At 41.5% G+C, this 20,286-nt stretch overlaps 1 protein-coding gene across 1 annotated transcript; it reads left to right on the top strand.

The window, feature by feature from the left end:
- The first annotated feature begins 743 nt into the window (after positions 1-743).
- Positions 744-17,502, top strand: strn4 (striatin, calmodulin binding protein 4). The gene is made up of 18 exons (XM_006795404.3): positions 744-1,246; positions 7,533-7,636; positions 7,810-7,886; positions 8,060-8,138; positions 8,272-8,457; positions 9,882-10,059; positions 10,605-10,761; positions 11,289-11,384; positions 11,713-11,831; positions 11,938-12,113; positions 12,238-12,285; positions 12,461-12,582; positions 12,671-12,838; positions 13,015-13,155; positions 13,283-13,381; positions 13,458-13,544; positions 13,967-14,155; positions 14,422-17,502. Exons 1-17 carry the CDS (start codon positions 929-931, stop codon positions 14,134-14,136), a joined length of 2,325 nt encoding a protein of 774 aa, XP_006795467.1. The 5' UTR covers positions 744-928; the 3' UTR covers positions 14,137-14,155; positions 14,422-17,502.
- Positions 17,503-20,286: the final 2,784 nt, after the last annotated feature.

Here is a 20,286-nt window from a genome sequence, read left to right as displayed (position 1 = left end):
AAAGGCACACATTTTACGCAATAACCGCTTCAGAGTTATCCCAGTTACCTGGCGTCTATACCTAATCTCTTACGTTTTAAAATAAGAAAAACATATTACTATAATATAAAATATGAGATATAACTGCAAATGTTATTGCAGAAGTTATAAGGATATAAGCAATACAAAACAATATAAATATAAAGATGATATGGAGAAAAAATATAATTCACGTTAACATGTTATATATTACAAATGTGTCCTAAAGGCTTTTTTATTGCTGTTTTTGGCTATGGCTGTCTTCGTTTCACAATTTATTTTCCAAAAATAAAAAAATAAAAATCAAAGATTAAAATCTCGACCGGAAATAGCATTGTTGATCACTGCAGCTAACTTTTTCGTTCCCGAAACCATTCCTGCTCACAAAATGGCAGGAAATTCATTCCCCTAGCGACATGTTCATTGTCTATTATAGAAAACATGGCCCTTTATTTGTCACCCGCACTGGGCATTTCACGAGGAGGAAACTGATCTGGGATCCGGGATATACAAAATAAGAGCAGCAAAAAAACCAAAAAAAGTTAACGTTTATTTTCAGGTGCATTACATTTAATAAGCGCTGTCTGGTGTTACTTTATTTTGATGTTAGTTTTAAGACTGCACGTAAGACGTTTTGTGAAAAGGGATTTGTTACGAAATCAATGGGGCCACGATGGGTCTAACTGCGGTTAGATTGTGTTTTGCGCTGAAGGCTTGGAAGCGGAAGTGTATTATTTTACCAACAGAATAGTAATTTTTCTCCGTGCGTGTGAGAAAGGAAGAAAGGAGGGTAGCTTATAGTGAAGTGGAGCTGGGTTTGGAAAAGGGCACGGGGTACTTTTTTATATTTATATTCGTCCATTCTGCCCGTTCCCATCTCATTATCCTGGCGAAAGGTTGAACAGTTAAAATGGAGGCGGACAGAACCGGCGGAGGATCTAACCCGAACTCCGGAGGCGGCGGCGGCGGCAGCAGTGGAGCGGGGCGCAACCCAAACGGGCCTAAAGCAGGACCGGGCCAGGCGACATCAGCTGGTGGGACCGGGGCAATGGCAGCGGCCGCAGCAGCAGCCGCCGGGGCCGTCCCCGGACCGTTGCAGCAGTCACGGGAGCCGCAGGACGGGGAGTCGGGGATGACGCTTCCTGGGATCCTGCACTTCATCCAGTACGAGTGGGGACGCTTCCAGGCCGAGAAATACCGCTGGGAGGCTGAGAGAGACGAACTCAGGGTAAACATATTCATCACTAACCCCGCGTTTATGTAGCTGTAACGCCAAGGAAAGGCCTGGAAGGATGTCACCGGAGCTCCTCCGGTGTTGCTTCGCGGATGTACACATGCCCTGCTATCGGTCAGTTAGAGGATGACAAAATGCTAATAGGGCTAGCATTACAGTTGACCAGGATGCGTTATTACTATACAGTAGATGACAATGTGGGAGCTGTTTGACCTCCAGTTGGAAGAAGAAACAGCTACCAGTACTCTTTTAAACATAAAATATTTCATATATATATATATATATATATATATATATATATATATATGTATATATATATATGCATGCCTTCTGGGCTTCTAAGGTCGATACAGTCAATACAGATACACACCACAAGATTAGATAATAGACTTTTATGTCTGCCCGGAATAGCAAGCAGGTTGTGGTGCAAATAAAGAGGTAGGCAAACAGTTTAGGTGTGGCTACCTTGTCTTTCCATATTATTTCATGCAGGTACACATGGAACTCACGCTTGGGTCACACGTTATTTTAAGATTTCTGGTATTTTACTAGGATGTGCAAATACACGTTAGTTTGTAAGGAGACACTTATCTGATTTTTTGTACCCCACAGAGACAACTCAAGTGATCTGTGAGTCTGTTGTTGTGGTTAAAAAATGATAACAGTGTTAACCAGCTTTGATTTCCCTTTGCAGTTGCTGCATTCAAAATAATAAATGTGTAAGCATTCCTAAACTGCCCTTACTTAAGACAAGTCTCCCTAAAAACAGTAATTTGATGGCTGTGATATGTATTCATAAAATAATTTGCACAATGAGACACAATGATCAGTTTGACCTTTGAACTGAGGCGCACAACACAGAGATGAAGTTCATGAAGGGATAATGCGTTGTGATCTGTAGTACCAATACCTCCGTACCCATGGCACACATACAAATCACAAGCATTTTGAGCTAGGACCAGTTACACACACACACACACACAGTGGAGTAAAGTATTGTATTTTCATTAGCAATGATTAATACATGAGTATTGATGAATAACAAGTGTTAGGATGAAAATTTGTAGTAGTCTATCTGCAGCCAAACTTGTGTTTGTACTTGTGTTTCTATATATTGTCTTTACTATGAATAGTGTGTGATTAGTGTAGATTGACCTTAAAAACAATGGATCCGCCTGTAGGCTAGAGAAGTTGACTTTCATTCTTAAAGGTAAATGGTTTAAAGCTGTAAAATACCCGCCCTCCAAGAAAACGAATGTGAGCTTGTGACTCGGTGCCATAGGAAACCCCATGACCAATACCTGTCACAGTTATTCAGATGCCAACAGCAAAAGACAGACGTTGCACTATTCACCTCAGCTGTTTGCATAAAATTAAAAGGCAGAGAGCATTACTGGACAAGATTGTGCATACTCATCAGAGTACCTCTGCATTTGGACAGTTCATCTTTTGTGGTTATTCCTCAAGTAACTAGTTTTTTTTTTTTGTAATAAGAATGAACTGTCCTCTGGAGTTCATGAGTTTGACAAAACCACAGAACCCCCCCCCCCCCCCCCCCAAAAAAAAACAAAAACAAAAACAAAAAAAACAACAAAAAAAACCATATCATGTCCCTCTCCTCTGTCACTGCGCTTCTCACATTGCCCCTAACTCAAACATACATAGTTATAAATAATGGCTTGATAAAATATGAATGAACAATAACAAACGGGCAGTGCTTGCTGCTTTTATAAAAACGAGGGAAGAGCAGGGAATGGAAAGCAGAAACAGCCGATTGCTGTGTCCGACATGCCATTAAGTGCTTGTTATGGAACTTTGTATGTGCACATTGGCTGCACATGGTCTGGCTTCACGGGTACAATTAGCACCATGCTTGTGCTGAGAGAAAGAGAAGATAACTGGAGTGCCACGCTGAAAAACTGACCTAGCTTACAGTTTAACACCCACGGGCCAAAGGCCTCTGGCTTTTGTTGCCAACATGCTTGCAGCTCTCCTCTCACTGAGCCAGTTAGTGTGCCCCCTGGTCATAACCTGCACAGTTAACATGCTGTAAATGTTTCCATAGTGTAGTTTGCTCACATGTTGTCTGCACATGGTATTTTCCACACTTTAATTTCAAAGGCTTTACTGAGTCACATGCAAAATTAACTCACAATCATTTGAGATCTGTGTGACTTTGTGTGCAACCGAGTAGATCTCTTCATGTGTAGCTTAGCCTGTCTCTGCGAGATCACGACACGTGCGCCGCTAATGTGTTGGTGTGTAAAGCCACCTGTGGCGCTGTGTCTTTACTGACAGGTGGCTGTGGCTTTTGCCTGTCTATAATTCAATTACTTAAGAATCTGCTCTGTGAAAACACACACAGTAGCAGTCTTGTTTCTAACTAGGCATTGTTTTTGCATGAGAACAATCCTAATTTAATCTACAGGGTATTCCTCAGATAGTCATTTATTCTACAGGGAAAAGGGATGACCTCAACCTGTTCCTCTTTAAAGTGTTCTCATTTTCAGCCATTTCATTTTATTAAGGATGTTAGTAGACATGTAGAATAGATTACTGGTGACCCAAATTACATCACGTCCTGTTTGGTGTGAGTCTTGCAGTCCCTGGGTACATATCTCTAATTAATAGCTCTGTGTACTCAGCCGTGACACACATATGATGTCCATGTGTATTGTGTTGTTTCACAGCACTGCTCTTGCAATTGCAGTCTTCAACATGCAGCGTTCATCCTTTATTTTCCTTATTTAAAAATTTCCATTCCCCTTCTCTTTAAAAAAAAAAAATATATATATACTGTTTGTCAGTCAAGCATGCTGTAACCTTAGTCATAAAATCCAACTAATTGGGATGTCATTATCTATCTATCTAGCTACCACTCTTGGACTGCACACACAGTGTCACTAACACACTCCAAGCACACTGTCCCAGAAAAGTTTATTGCTCTACTTGTTTGCTCATGGATTCTCTCACGGGGGGCGAAGGGATAAAAAGATGGAGGATAGCCAGTGGAGGAGGAAAGCTGCCCTTGACCCTATTCTGCAGCTAGTAGAGTAGGACTGACAAAATAGGCTAAGTGTGGATGCGCTCCATGCAACAGCAAACTGTGGAAAGGTCAGCGGCAGTGGGCCTCATGAAGGAAAACCACCCACAGGAAGGCTAGATCAGGTGGCGCGACAGGTTTGCTTGCCCCGTAGGCCCTTTGTACTTTAGCCTTTGTTAGTTTACCAACATATTATGAAGAAAGTAACCACGGTGTCATTGTTAGCTGGGCTATGATAAATGACACCCTAGTGGTTTTATTACTCTTTGACCTGTTTATCAGATGGAAGCAGATAGTTCTTTTGCTTTTGATATTAAAAGCAGTGATAGGTTTCTATCTGCTGCTCCACATCTGTTGTGATTGTCTCAACAGCTTCTGTTCTGACGTTAAGTGACAGTCTTGCAATAAGAGCACCTTGACTAGTGGATGAATGGACGGCCTTGTCTTAAAGCTCCTGGCCTGGATCCCTCACATGAGTGAAAACAAGAATTTGAAGCAGGCAAAGGGCAGAATGACAGAGACAAATGAAAGTGAAAAACAGTGCAGTTATTACATCCCCTTGTGTAATTACACAGTCTGCTGTAGCAGTCCCATGGTACAGCTTTTTTTTTTCTTGTCCGTGTAGAAATTTTTAGTTTTAGGACCCTATTTTACTCACAAAGTCAGACATAGAAAGCAGCATTTGTTCTATTTTTAAAGTGAAACTGTAGAAAGGAAGAGCTGTTGGTAAGTCCTGCATAAACACTTCCATATAACAATAAACCCTTTGAACCTGTGTTTTGGTTACCTTTATGTATCAGAGAAAGGTTGCTCTTGCATTGTACTTGGGGTGTGTGTGCACAAATGCAGCCTTGTCTCCAACTTCGCCAACAAGACAGTGTCAAGGCTTTGAGGCATGAACCTGTCCTTCTAGGAGCACAGGGCAAGACTGGTACACAGGGGTGTGATGGTTATCCGTGTCCAAAGACAAGCTGTAGCTTGTCTGTGTGTGAGTAAGAGTAGAAATGTGTGTCTTTGCCCCGCGAGGGTGAAGTAAACACATTGATTTGATGCCTTATTCTTTTACTCAACTGATCAAATTTACACCATTAAAAGAGTTAAGTCATTATTCAAGAAGAGATTTACTGTTACTGTGTCTGTCTACAGGAAGCTGCTGCTGATTTAAGCACTTTTGTTCACTGAAGTACAAGTCTGGCTTATAATTAAGTTCACAAAAATCACCTTTCTGCATCTGGTGTTATCTACATAACTTTTAGTCACAGTCTTTTAGTAAGCTTTTAAGCAGGACTTGTGTCAAGGCTGTCAGTACACTAAAAAATCTGTCTGAACAACTTTGCATACACAAAACCTTCCTGAAAATTCCTCAAATACTGACCTCTACTTAAATCATAGTACACAGAACTGCTGATGTAAAACAATTATAGCATTTAGATTTGAAGTAGGTTTTTTTCCAAGCTCGGACTGCATTCCATCTGTGCTCAGCCGTTTATAGTACACAGTATACAGTGTACATGCTGTGCCCGCACCATGACATTGCCCAGCTTTGCCTATCTGGTAGTTTAATAAGTTTATGCACATTTACATCTGATTATGTCGCTCTAAAACAAGTGTTTTTGCGTGCATGTAATGTGCAAAATACATCTTCTGCATCTTCTATTACAGAACCCAACTGCACAATTACTGCATGCATGTGTGGGAATGCAAGCCACAGAAATAGAGCAAATGAGTGAGACTGTGTCTTATGGATGGCTAAGCTAAACTGGTTTTCATTTCATCTCAGTTAATGGCTTAGATGTTATTTCAGTTAATTCATTAATTATTCTACTTGTGAAAAAAAGACTTTAGATAATGTACATGTACTGACCTGCTCCTCTTAGTTTAGGCCAAGAATAACCCCACAAAATCTCTGTATTTCATGCCCCTATTAGCCCATGTCTACAGTGTTAATGTACTAGCTTTGAGAGTTCTCTCCAAAACTCTCAGATAAGCATATAAATTCACGTGGCATTAATCAGGATTACTCAGCAGCAGTAGCAGCAGTAGGAAGGTTTGCTTGGCAGATTATCCTGTGTTCCACTAGCCCTCCTAGCTGGTTACATGACTCTGTGTGTATGTGTGTCTCTGTGTGTGTGTGTCTGGATATATATGTGCGCTTTTTCTCAGAGATTGACTACCCTTCCGAGCAGACCAAGTGTCTGCCCCATGAGACGGCGTTTTTAGATTGTTCTAGTTTTATAGAATTGCGTATGTGTGTGGGAGCAGACTCATGGACACAGACAGGGGCGTGCAGAGGAGAAATGGGCTGTAAAACAAGCTGTATTAATGCTTCAGCACCACTTGGCACAGAGAGAGAAAATGCCTGTTGTGCTTGCAGTCACCATCCTGGGAGTAGAGACAGGGTTAGGGCTTTTTAACCTACTTCTGATAGGGATCACTGTTTAGTTAGTTAGTTTGTTAGTTGTTTTTTTGTATTGTTTCTCCTCACTTGGGCATTTTTTTTCTCCTTGTAAAAGCAGGCAGGATGTTTGTTGCCTGATGTTAAATGGGTTTTGCACAAAAGTTGCATACTGTGAGCAGGCACAGCCGGGTTGAAACCTGCATTAGCAATCTTTGTCATTAAGTCTGGCAAATATTTCACATTTTTGTCAATTCTTGCATTATGATGGCTTACTCAAGGGAAACCCTGTCTCAGTGTAGTGCTTGGAAGCTGTGTCATCACTCTCTAGTCTCTTATTACCTTTCTATCTCTCAGAATTCACTGGGGAAAAGTCAGAACAGGCAGAACATGTCTTTCCTCAAGGTAAGAATTTTATCAGCAGTGAGGAAGGAAATGGACAGGAAATGAGAGAGGAAACACAGCAAAGGATGGGTCTTGAAAGAGGGTTTTTGAATTTGGCTGCTCCACGTCTCCATGTTTTTCCTCCTTTGCAGATGCGCAGTGAGGCCTCGGTTAGGAAAGTTAAAATAAGAGCCCTATTCCACAACCCTCTACTTATTGCTCTTGGCTTTCTTTTTTTTGCACAGTTAGTCACATCAAACCTTTTTGTTCAGTCTCTCATTGCGATGTTTTGTTGATGTTGAATGATTTACTTTTCACCCCAAACCGAGACGGTGCATGCATTTTGTAACTAATTCTTTTCCAGGTCCCAATTTATCTTACTTTTGTTTATGCTTATGTGGACAGATGTGGTGTGCGTGTGTGTGTTCCTCACCATGCTGTGTATATGTGTCTTTCAGGCTCAGGTTGCGTTTCTTCAGGGTGAGAGGAAAGGGCAGGAGAATATGAAACAGGACCTGGTGAGGCGAATCAAAATGCTGGAGTACGCCCTCAAACAAGAGAGGTAAAACGAATGCCTGGAAAGCCCCCCCTTTCTGTCCTAGTCTCCTTATGTCTGTTACTCTTTCAGTCTGTCCTGGGAGTTTGCATGCTCCAGGCATAATGATTCTTCTAGTGAAAGATGTATTTGTGGAAGCTCAAAACGTTGCCCTCAAGTGTTCCTTTGTTGCGTTACAGGGCTAAGCACCAAAAGCTGAAGACAGGAAATGACCAGAGTCCTGGGGACAAGAAACCAGAGACAGAGGCAGATCAACGTATGTTTGACCAAGTCCTTATGTGCTCTGTAATTTGGTAATTTGTTGTCTGCTTCTGTTACATTTAGATTCCTGTTGAGCGTTGAGCGCAGTTCGAAGTTTCTGCTTCTCTCTTTTTCTTTTCTTCTCGTGCCTTGCTGTTGCATCACTATTGAACAATCTATTTTCTGTAGTTCCCAATGGGCCGGCTGAGTCAGATTCAGAGCCAGCCAATCAGATGTCCTGGAAGGAGGGACGTCAGCTACTACGCAAGTAAGGCTTCATCATCATCCGTTCCTTTTTATCTCAGTGCCATATTAATGTGTTCCATCACAACTTCATCGTTGACATTAAAATTCTGGTCTAGGCTTAAATGATTCATTTATATGACCATGTGTGGATGTAGATATCTCGAGGAAGTGGGTTATTCAGACACCATTCTGGACATGCGTTCTAAGCGCGTGCGCTCCCTTCTTGGGCGGAGCAGCCCTGAAGCTAATGGACCCCCACCCAGTGAAAGCTGTCCTGAGCCTGAGCCACGAGCAGGTGGAGAGTCCTTGTTGGTCAGACAAATAGAGGAACAGATAAAAAGGTGAGACAGTGGAAACACACGCCCCTCTTTGATCTTACACCACAGAAGAGCTCCAATGTGAACATTGATGACAGAGTAAACATTTGGTTTTTGCAGCACAAAAGCCTTTTTCTTTTCTTCTTCTTCTTCTCCTTTTTTAAATAGATGTACTTGATGTAAAGCTACTCCTTAAAAACGGAACTTTTCACTGCTGCTTGTGAAAGGCTGCAACTTTTAAAAATTTGTGTCTTTCACAGAAAGCATTTACTTGCAGTCTCGTGCCAAACTTTACAGACAAAGTGCAATTTTTACGTCACTTCATAATCTAGTTCACTAACATGGCAGACTTGCATATGAAGCCATCCCTTAACCTTCCAACAAACACTTCTTACATAAAGTGTGTCTGCGTTTGACCTCATATATCAGGATTTGACCTGTCTGACTATTTTCCAGTATGGTAGTAGTTCATGGTATCCTTTTTATAAACAGTGGACAATATCCAAATTATAAATCCATTTGCCTCTTAAAAATTAATTAAGCGATGGGTTGGTGTATGAGATAACTGTCACTGTATCATGAGACTGCTTAGTGAACAAGATTTGTGTGGAATCTTTCTGCACAAGCAGAAATGTGAAGCCGGTGAAACAAAAGCACAGCTTAAACTCCCAAACTGGCAAAATAACACATGACAGAAGAGGTCTAAAAGTGAGGGGATTCCTCATCATGCAAGTCAGGATTTCTAATGAGCACTGGAGGTAAAATTAAGATAGATGTCACTGAAGTGTGCAGAGAGGCTCAAAAGTAAATTTTATAGCTAAATGTGGCATGTTTCATTTTTAATTCATGATAAATAGGGAGTTAAAAGGTCTGGGGTTGATTCTAAGTATTAAATTTGCATTTGATAGCTGTTCATGGGACTCTCAACCTCCACTTTGAGTTAAGGAGGCTACCATTCAGTTGAAAATAAACCATACCAAATAGCAGAGATTTTAGCACTAACCAAATCAACAAACTGGTACATTCTTAAGAAAGAATGCAGCATAAAATAGCCCACTGAAAACAACTAAAGTGGGTGATTGCAGAAATATTTCCAGCCAAGTCTGTGGAGAAGGTAGTTTTCAAATCTAGAAACACCACAAAAGGGTTTACCACAAGATGCAAACTAGTGGGAACACACAAGAACAAAAGAGCAGGCTTTGAACAGAGAAAACCAGCAGAAGGAAACAACAGATCAAACGGTCTTCCGATGAAGTACTCTGATGGTGTTGTCCAGAGGCTACTGTGCTACCCATAATTCACAGGTAGCTCACAGATGTTGCAACTATGGGGTTTGAAATAATTTAAAAACAGTAAAACAATGTATATAATATATAAATAAGCAGTCCTTCTGTTGATCTTTGAGTGAAACATGCGGTCGAGATACTCAGCTGTGCATCTCTTTGTAGGAATGCGGGCAAAGAAAGCTCTAAGGAACGTGTGGGGGGTTCAGTGCTGGATAAGATCCCCTTCCTGCATGGCTGTGAGGACGATGACGAAGACGACAGCGACGAGGAAGATGAATTCCAAGGCATGGCCACCGATTGCATCGATGGCCCGCGCAAGAACAAAAAGTCTCGCGTGAAGGTACGGCAAGCTAAATAAAGAATGACCAAGAAGCCAGCAGAAATAAAGGGGCGCCCGTGCTCAGGGGGTTGGGAAGCGTATTTGTAACCGGAAGGTCGCCGGTTCGATCCCTGGACTCTCTGACCTGGTCGTTGTGTCCTTGGGCAAGACACTTAACCTACCAAATAAAATAGACAAAAAACACCAACTAGCTTTGAATTGAAATATTCACAGTAAATAAATATTTAACAGCATGGAGTGTATAAAAAAATAACACAGACATATACTTCAGACATGCATCCAAGCACATTTTGGCTGGCCAGAGGGGCCGATGGCGCGATATGGCAGCCTCGCTTCTGTCAGTCTGCCCCAGGGCAGCTGTGGCTACAACCGTAGCTTGCCTCCACCAGTGTGTGAATGTGAGAGTGAATGAATAGTGGCATTGTAAAGCGCTTTGGGTGCCTTGAAAAGCGCTATATAAATCCAATCCTTCATTATTATTATTAAATGTTTTCACAAAAAAATGAATAAATAAACAACAACCTTGCTTTCTGCTGTGCTCTCAGATGGGATCGGAACCTATGACCACAGATATGGACCCTGAAGACGAAGAGGACGAGGACGACTCGGAAGACGCCCTCAATGAGTTTGACTTCCTGGGCTCAGGGGAGGATGGGGAGGGGGCGGGAGAGGCCCGGATCTCAGGGGATGGACGGGAGTTAGGTACGCTGTTGCCTTAGCAACATCATGAGCACAAGCACTGCCAGGATCACTGCCATAAATGTATCTGTCTTTATTGCCCCTATCCTTGCTCACCTTTTTTTTCCTTTACTTCTCATTGTGTCTTGACATCTCTTCTTGTCAATAAAACCAACCTCTTTTCCCAACCACCTGTCTCTCTGTCCTGTTTCACAAGCTGTCGGTCTGTGACTCCTCAGAGCTGTGTAGCTGTCATCTTTGTCTCTAGATGTACTTTCTGTGGTCCAGGGCCATTTCAGAGGTTACCACGCATGCTGCCTTTTTTTTTTTTTATGTGTTCACATTTCATACTTAGAATCATATTTGCACTGTAGATATGCTTTTGTAAATAAAATTGTACAAGTGTATGTTGTCATTACACGTAAAGAATGAAGTTTGCCTTTTAGCTTCTTTCTGCCTTTGTCTCTTATCTGTCCAACTGCTGACCTCCCCGGCCTTCCTCGACCTCTCCGCATGACGGTATTGTGTCTCTCTCCTCTTGCTGGGTTCAGAAAACCGCAGGAACAAGTTACAAGGAATGATGTCAGATTTCCCCCCTAAACCTACCCCGCCCCCTTCTGTATCCGGACAGGCTCGCTCCGGGGAAGGTAAGACTTCCCTACAAAATATGCCAATAAAAACATCAATTATTCTCTGCCGAGCATTGCTTTTTTAGTCTTCCCCCGTGCAGTTGTAGCTTAGTTGCTGAATCTCAAATTTAGATGTTTGCGTAGGGGTATGCTTGCAAGGTTTCTCCTGCAACTCTAAATATTTCCTGTGGTACACAGTGTGGGAGTAGGGAAGTGGAATAAATGACACTGTTCTACAACTATCTAGGACTTATCACGATATTTCAAAGTGATCTCCTTTTCTAGATCCCTGACATTTGTCAAGATGAAATCATATCTCTTGTGCTTTTCCATTTACAACCTCCAGGTGGCGCCCTGGGTTTCTCCTCTGATGTCTTCATCATGGATGCTGTTGGCGGAGGTGACATGAACCTGGGAGAGCTGGCTGATCTCACTGTTGCCAATGACAATGATCTTTCCATGGATGTAATTGCATATTTTGTTCTGATCAATACAAACTATGCAATACAAGCTACATACGTACAATGAAAACATTTGAATGTTCCCTCTTTTCAAACGTGTGTCCCGTCAGTTGCAGGATAACAGAGAAGAGTTTAAAAAGACATGGAACCCCCGATTCACACTACGCAGCCACTTTGACGCCATCCGCGCTTTGACCTTTCACCCGAGCCAAGCAGTGCTGCTCACAGCCTCTGAGGATGGCACACTAAAACTCTGGAACCTCAACAAGGCAATGCACTCTAAAAAGTAAGAACCCTACTGGTGACGAAGTTTTTAAAGTAAGACATGTTATTCTCTGCCATGCAAATATAAACTGAAATGCAGCAGAGGAAAAAACTCCAGATCTCATTTTAACGGTGTCTCTCCACAGGAATGCGGCTTTGGACGTTGAGCCCATCTACACATTTAGAGCACACAGGTGAGTTCAGCCTGAGAACAATAAAAATGCTGCACGTTTTTTTCTAAAAATGAATGATTAATGCAATCATTTTCAAATTAAATGCTGTGTTTACAAAAAAAAGGTGTTTAGTTTGTTTTCTTGGGGGGAAAGGGTGATGTCATTTATACCTGCTTCTCTCTTGGTCTTGCTCTAGTGGAGCTGTTCTTTCACTGACGATGGGTGAAGATGGAGAGTCCTGCTACAGTGGAGGTCTAGATGGATCCATCAGGTGTTGGAAGATGCCTGACCTGAATGTGGATCCCTATGATAACTATGGTAAGTCATTCTTAACTGCTAATTATATAGCAGAATCACAAAGATGAGTTTTTCTTCTTTTTTTTAAATTACGTGACTCTTTATCCAGATCCTGGTATTGAAAGCAGTGTACTAGCAGGCCACGAGGACAGCGTGTGGGGTCTGACTTACTCTGCAGTTCACCATCGTCTTGCCTCATGCTCAGCAGATGGCACCATTCGTATCTGGGATCCTCAGAACTCATCCCCCTGCATGTCTGTCTTCAATAAGGAGAGAGGTAGACATTTGTCTTGACTTTGTGGGTTTGCTTTGGCGCTTTTTCTATTCAGATCCCACATCCTCATCACGTTCCATTGTTTGTTTGGGGTTTTTTTTTTGTGTGTGTGTGTGTGTGTGTGTGTGTGTGTGTGTGTGTGTGTGTGTGTATTTTATTTATTTATTTATTTTTCCTAGAGCACGGAACACCCACCTCAGTGGCGTTTGTGGCCACTGATCCCAACCAGGTGGTGGTGTCATTTGATGGCGGTGAGACCCTCCTGTATGACCTCAACACAGAGCAGAGCGTCACTATGCTAGATACACAGACCAAAGATGGTATGTTCTGGACGCAGTCTCCAACATAATGTGCAACACTTTTCTTTTTTTTGTTGCCACAAGTAATAATTTGGTGAAAAATCATTAAATTCTTCTATTAGACTGAATGTAATGTCTTCCTTTGCAGGCAGTGAGCTGATCAACCGTGTCGTCAGTCACCCATCTGAGCCCATCTCCATCACTGCACACGAGAACCGCACCATCCGCTTCCTAGACAACAAGACAGGTATGTGCAGGAGGTGTACTGATGATTACTGAAATATGTTTTCTCACATGCATCTGAATAAACTTTTTTTGTGCAGGTAAAGTTGTCCACTCGATGGTTGCGCACTTGGATGCGGTCACCTGTCTTACTACAGACCCTAAAGGCACTTACCTCATCTCTGGCAGTGAGTACTCTGCTTTACTGTGTGCTTACTTAGCTAAGTATCCTAGGCTTAATTTTTAAAATGCTCCTCTGTACACTGAGAAACATCTGTTTAACATCACCTGCAATCGTTATACAAGTAGCTTTTTAAATCACAAATTAATTGATAGTAATAGCAAATTTTAAACAGGGGAATTAAATGAGTTTTTTTGTTTAGTTTTTTTGAAGAAGTAGGAGATTATTTATGGCTTATGAGCAAAAAGTACCTTAAGTCTTAAATCCTGTAAAATCTGTAGTAACCGCAAAATATAACATATCACACTGTAGAAGAGGCGTGTGTTAAATCTAGGTTGTAAAAGGATTCCTTTACATTGTTCTCCGCAGTCATCCCTGCCCCTAGTAACACTGCTGTCTTTGCTTCCTCCCACTCCTCAACTCCTACAGGCCACGACTGCTCGGTGCGCTTATGGATGCTGGACAACAGGACGTGCGTGCAGGAGATCACTGCCCACAGGAAGAAGCATGATGAGGCCATTCATGACGTGGCCTTCCACTCTTCCCAGCCCTTCATTGCCAGCGCCGGCGCAGATGCACTTGCCAAAATCTTTGTCTGACATCACTGTCGTCGTTCTGGTGAGATGGAGGGTGCCAGGAAAGAAGCAGTGTGGGGCGAACAGGGAGCGGGTTTTTTAGGAGTTTTTTTGTGAGGAGCCATAAATAGTGAAAAACAGATGGCAATGTCCTCTTGTTATTTACTAACAAGAAAACATCCCTTTATATATTGTTGGATTTTTAAAATCCCTTTAAATACCAAATTGTGCTTCTGTTGTCCCCTTTTTTTATTGGTGTTTCGAGTAGTTCTGAAAAGCTGCTTTCTTTCCCCCCCTTTCTACTTTTAGAGTCCTACATCAATAACGGGGCCAAAAGAGACTGAAGACTACAGTGGATACATTTCACCTGCTCATACATACACACACAATTAGTCCTGCACCCCACTGGCTGGGTCATCGCCACAGGACGTCAACCATCAACTTCCTCCCCCTCCGCTCCGAAAACTCCTCACAGTTCTCTAATGCCTCAGTGACTTCTTGTAATACTAATCACATCTTGTAATGCTTTTTTATAACTTTCAAACTCTGGCTGCTCTGTTTTCAAGTAATCATATTTGGAGTAACACTTTTCTACACTACAATATTCTGTTCTTTTTTTTCCTTTCCTTTTCACAAAGTACTATGTGTGTACGCTTGTGCGCTTCAAGTGCTTGCACATTGCTTGCATTTCACTGAGAGCCGAGGGGGAAACACTTGATTTTTAATTTTTTTTTTTTTTTTAACAGTTGAAACATTGCTTGTGGCTAACACACATACGTAGGCTTGACTTAAAGGAATAAAAGTTCTCGGCATTGACGGAAAACACCTGACCTAACCTCTGCATTGGGAATCAATGTGTTGCATTCCAAAGACTCGGTGAGGAGGATGTGTGTGTGTTGTTGGAGGATGTTTGAGTTAGTCGTGTGTGCTGTGAGGAGGCACTAGAAAGCTGAATAGTGTTGACTGAACAACCTAGTTTCATTGTATGTCTGATTGCTATAGCGTCCCCATGATTCTGCCTCTACGTGTGTGTGTGTGAGATTAGATGTCACTTAGATAACTCTCACAAACTTATTTCTACAGATGTACAGTGCGTATAGAGTCTGTCACACCGCATGAAGCAGCTTAGGATGGATATGACTGAGCAAAGTTCAAGTCTGTAGACTAGAGAGGTGTGAGGCTGGTCTGGTGCTTTTTACTGTACAGAGGAGTGTATATGAGTGTGTGTGTGTGTGTATGTTTGTATATGCACTAGTTCAACCACGGTGCTATGAAAGACTTCATCAGTCTTGAGTCAGAATCAGGGACATGTTTTGTGAGTGTTTCTCTCTCACTGGTCCACACGTGTACGTTCAGTAAAATCATCATTCGCGTGACATTTCACTGTTGGATCATTTCATTAACTGTGGTCAAATTTCAGAATTGACAGTCCATCCTAGTTATGTTTTCCATTAGAGGGATGTGCATATGGTCGGCTTTGAGTGTCTCCGGCTCGAGCAGTGCATCGAGCTGGTAATTATTTTACAGTGGAGGAGCTCGGATGAGAGATTGTCTCTTTGAAGTCGGTGCCAGTTTTTTTGCAGGCTGCTCGTGTCTCGTGATTGTTTTTATTTATTCGGGCTTTCACAAAAGCCTGACATCACCTTTACTCGAGTGATGAGGTGAGGATTTCTTCTTCTTGAATGATGAACAGGTAGCACATTAGCCGCAGAACTAATCTAGTGAAGCGTGTGTCCTCTTCCTGAAGAGGGATGCTGGACGGGTAAAAAAAAAAAAAAAAAAAATACTCCATTTTAAATTCAGCCATACAAAAAAAGTTTTGATTTAAGACGTCTGACTCAGTTTAGGAGGTAAACTGTCCTGCTAATATGTTATAGTTCTGCTATTTTGAGCAACTTTTGGCTCAGCTGGAAGCATTGTTATTTTGAGACCCATGTTTGTTGATGTCCTGCATTTGTGCTGTTGACTACAGGACAGTTTGTTTGCTTTAAGTTGCCTCTTCACAGCTGACCTCGTCCCAGATTATTTTTTCATTCACACTGTGTGTCACACTGTTGGTCAGATGACAGCTTAACTCTTTACCCCTTGAAAGCCTACTAGAGGTAACCCTTGAAGCGCTTTCCTGACTGAGCGGCCTGCTTATAGAACAAAATGACTGAGTTTGCATCAGACATTTATGAGGGTGGTCTCTGCCTATTCAGCTACCCTTGGAAAAACCCAGAACTATTCTAAAGGTCATCAAACCACACCTGCATCCATATGTACTGAGGCGGCAAAGCTTCTTATTAAGAATACAGGGGAGGTCGTCAGATGTTGTCTTTATGGGGGAAAGAGTTAAAGTTGGCTGGAGCTAAACACTTTTAATCACTGGTGACACTAGCATTCATAGTTCATTTATATATATATATGTAGTGAGAGATTTTTTCTTCTCTCCAAACAGAGTGGTAGACTGTTGTGTGAAATTAGACAAGATGTCACACTGCTGTTCCTTTGACACAAGTCTGTCAAAGAAAACAACACGGGGCAACTACATTATTATACTGCTGCTGGGCATGACGTCCTATTATCACGTATTAACTATTTGACCCCTTGTTGCACTATATCTAAAAGTGAATGCTTTACATTACAAGAGGATAGACAGGGTGCAGAAACGATGTATTCGATCTGTAGCGAATACTACAAACGTGGAACTGTTGCCGTTCACGGTTATATGACAGCGGGCGTTACTGACACTTTCTTCTCGCTCTGAGCTACTATGTCCCCTGTCTGAGAATGACGACAAATCAGTGTGACACATCAATAAGAGGAAAACAAGAGGAACTCGAAGCAGAGGTTGTAAATGATGGTTAGAGTTGCCATTATGTGCTGTAAATGTCCATCATTTCTTTGTTTTCTTTCATTTTTTTTCTCTCTCCTTTGGTTATGAATATGATTATTAAGATGTAAGAATACTGTAGTATCATAAGTGAATCATTCTTCCTTGCTAGGCATAGAACTTGCTTGTGATTGATAATGGCAATGTAAAACTTGTAAAAAAGCAAAACAATTAAAAAACACGAAAAACAGACGAAAAGAAGATTTAAAAAAAACAAACAAAATCTGTTACCAGTCGGAGGCCAAGGTAAAGAACTCTCATTTCTTTGTGTTTTTATTTTTTTATTAACAATTTATCACTGTGTGATATTTTGTACATCATATTAAGCTGTATTCAAACAATTTCCTCCAACTACAAGGGATAAGAGACCTGCTTTTTATTAATTTTGTTTTATTATATATTTTTGAACTGCATTTTAGCTTGTATCAAATGACTTTTCTCTTTTTGTTTACGGGTCCCCTGTTGTATGTCATTAAGGAAGAAAAGACAAAAAAATGAAAATTTTGTACAGTGAATTGAGAGTTGAGTTTTTTCTTGTCTGTCTGTCTTTCTTTCTACTAAAGGATGCCGTACTTGGAAATACATGAAGATACATGAAGGTGTGATCACTTACACTATAATCCTTACTTATGATGATCCGGTATAGAAGTAGGGTGATGAATTACTACTTTATGGCTATTCACTAGGAATTTATTTTCCAGCTTTCACACAGTAAAGTTAAAGATTGGTCTGAAGATTTACATCAGAGACTTTCCTGACTTTCAGTCCTTATGTATACAAACTCCACATGTCCTATAACATGGCTTGATGTCGTCTTTCATGGACTCTCCGTGTCTGGTAAATTTCATGACAGTCTTTTTGTGTCAAACTCTGCATACATTGTTCATACAGTGTAACCTCATAATGAGTTAACTATTCTTGAAACTAGTGTATAAAAGAAGTTAGGTTTTAGTCGTCAAATCTTGCAGTTACAAATGCACTAATTTTCACTGAGTGTGTTCATTATTACATGTTCAACTGCATAGTAACACAAATAGCTAAGCAGCCAATCACGTGGCAGCAATTTACAGCATTTAGGCATACTAACATGGTGAAGATGGCCTCGTGTCAGCAGAAGGGGGGAATAAAAGGGGTTTAAGTGACTTTGAACATAAAGTATTTCACAGATCACTGATCTGCTGGGACTTTCCAACATAACCACATAACAGGATGTACACACTCACCACTTCATTAGATGCACCTCGCTAGTGCTGGGTTGGACCCCAGAACGGCCTTAATTCATCATGGCACAGATTCAACAAGGTGCTGAAAGTATTCCTCAGATATTTTGGTTCATATTGACACGATAGCAAAACACAGTTGCTGCACATCCATGATGTGGCTAGCAACAATACTCAGCTAGACTGTGGTGTTTAAAAGAATAATCATTTGATACTAAGGGGCCCAAGGTGTGCCAAGAAAATGTCCTCCACACAAGGCAGGATGGACCCAAGCTTTCATATTGTTCTCACTAAATCCTGACACTACTATTTGAATGTTCTTTTGTCCAGTTTTAGTGAACCCCTGCACGTTGTAGGCTCAGTTGTCAGCTGACAGGAGCGATACCCAATGTGCTGCTCTGCTGCTGTAGCCCATCTTCTTCAAGTTATGATCGTGTTTAGCGTTCAGAGATGCTCTTCTGGTTGTAACAAGTGATTATTTGTGTTACTGCCTTCCTATCAGCTTGAAGCAGCCTGACCATTGTCCTTTGACCTCTGGCAAAAGCTTTTTAACATAGGGAACTGCCACTCTCTGGATATTTTCTCATTTTCTCTTTGGACCATTATCTGTAAACCATAGAGATGGTTGTGTAGGAAGATCCCAGCAATGATGCCACTTCAAAATCACTTAAATCGCTTTTCTTCCCCAATCCGATGCTTAGATTGAACTTGTCTTGATGTAAACCATAACCCTAAGTGTACTGAATTGTTGTCTTGTGATTTTGCTGGTTATTTGCATAAACAAGTATTTGAGCAGGTGTGCGTGTATGTAATGAAGTGGATGGTGAGTATAAAATAAATAGAAAGTATTTATTGTTTGGCTAACATGCAACCATGCAAACATGCACATATGTATTTAATGCATACTCATTGTGGGCTATAGCATGTTCTGGTACATGGTGGTTTAGTTTCATGCCTTCATTCAGTGGTTCTAAAACTTGTTCTTGCAGTTCACACTTCCTGTCCCATATGTTTAAAATAATCCTTTTAAAAAGTGAAAAAAAGAGGATTTAAACAACATCACAGTTCCCCCTCATCAGAGAGGAGGCGGCAACTCACTGGGGAGCAATTGCCTTTTAAGGAACATCCTTTAACATCATTAAACACCTGATTATCAATTTCCCCTTATGTCCCCATGTCATTTGTAACCTAAGATGTAACTTGCAGCTTAACCAATGCTTGGGAATCAAACATTTTAAATCCAAATCACACAGGGTCTGTAAGATCCGATTTTATCCAACACCGCCCCCTTGTGGTGGCAAATCGAATCAATTCAAGCGTTTTGTTTTCTATCTTGTTTCATCCAAGTCTAACTCGCCTTATTTAATTTGTATGAAATGAACGTCGGGAGATGCCTTCACAGATATAAGCGCGACAGTGGCACTGAGATAAATTGCATAACCAATCAGAGCGGTTTATTATAACTTCAAGTAGGAAACCGCAAATTTCACAAGCATTCTTACTGTGTTAAATGATTAGATTACCAGTGAGGAGTCACAGTCACGCTGATGACTTCATTAAGCAAACTTTTTTTCTCCATTTAATCTGCTGCATACAGAGTGTCATTGTCCAAACCCACCCAAGTCACCACTCTCAGGCCATGAAACTTCTCAATTTTCATGAAACTTGGAGCATGAAAAGAACCTTCCATAGGTGCGGTCCTTTTTTCTGCAGTTTAGGAGAGGCGTGTCTCCCCCCCACCACACACACACACACACACACAAAAAAAATACAGAGGAAAAATAAGGCAATTTTAGGAGAGACAGAAGGTGGCTTGTGAACTTAAAGGAAGGACGAGGAAGCGGTGGGAGGGGTTTTATGCGTGAAGCAGCGCCCTGGGCAATGTATCTATGCTGTCTCCGGCTACAGGAGGGACCAAACAAGACAAATGTCCCTAAACTAAGGAAGGGAGCCAGAAGAGGAAAGGGAAGAGGGGGGAGTTTGGGAGTTAGGACTTTCTGAATGCCTATTGGCTTCAAGATGTGTCCGTCATTTCACTTCCTCCTTGTTTAGCGTAAGATGCGAAGGCAGGAGGGAGGG

The sequence above is a fragment of the Neolamprologus brichardi genome, chromosome 14 (genome assembly GCF_056152115.1).
Source record: "Neolamprologus brichardi isolate AB-2024 chromosome 14, ASM5615211v1, whole genome shotgun sequence".
NCBI lineage: Eukaryota > Metazoa > Chordata > Actinopteri > Cichliformes > Cichlidae > Neolamprologus > Neolamprologus brichardi.
The sequence above is the reverse complement of the archived record's forward strand: the minus strand, read 5'-3'. Positions and strand labels throughout refer to the sequence as shown.

Bases quoted from the DNA above. Each gene is read 5' to 3' on its own strand.
- strn4 (XM_006795404.3), top strand. From the start codon at position 929: ATGGAGGCGGACAGAACCGGCGGAGGATCTAACCCGAACTCCGGAGGC. The intron at 8,458-9,881 runs GTGAGACAGTGG...ATCTCTTTGTAG, and splicing joins ATAGAGGAACAGATAAAAAG to GAATGCGGGCAAAGAAAGCT. The intron at 10,060-10,604 runs GTACGGCAAGCT...CTGTGCTCTCAG, and splicing joins ACAAAAAGTCTCGCGTGAAG to ATGGGATCGGAACCTATGAC.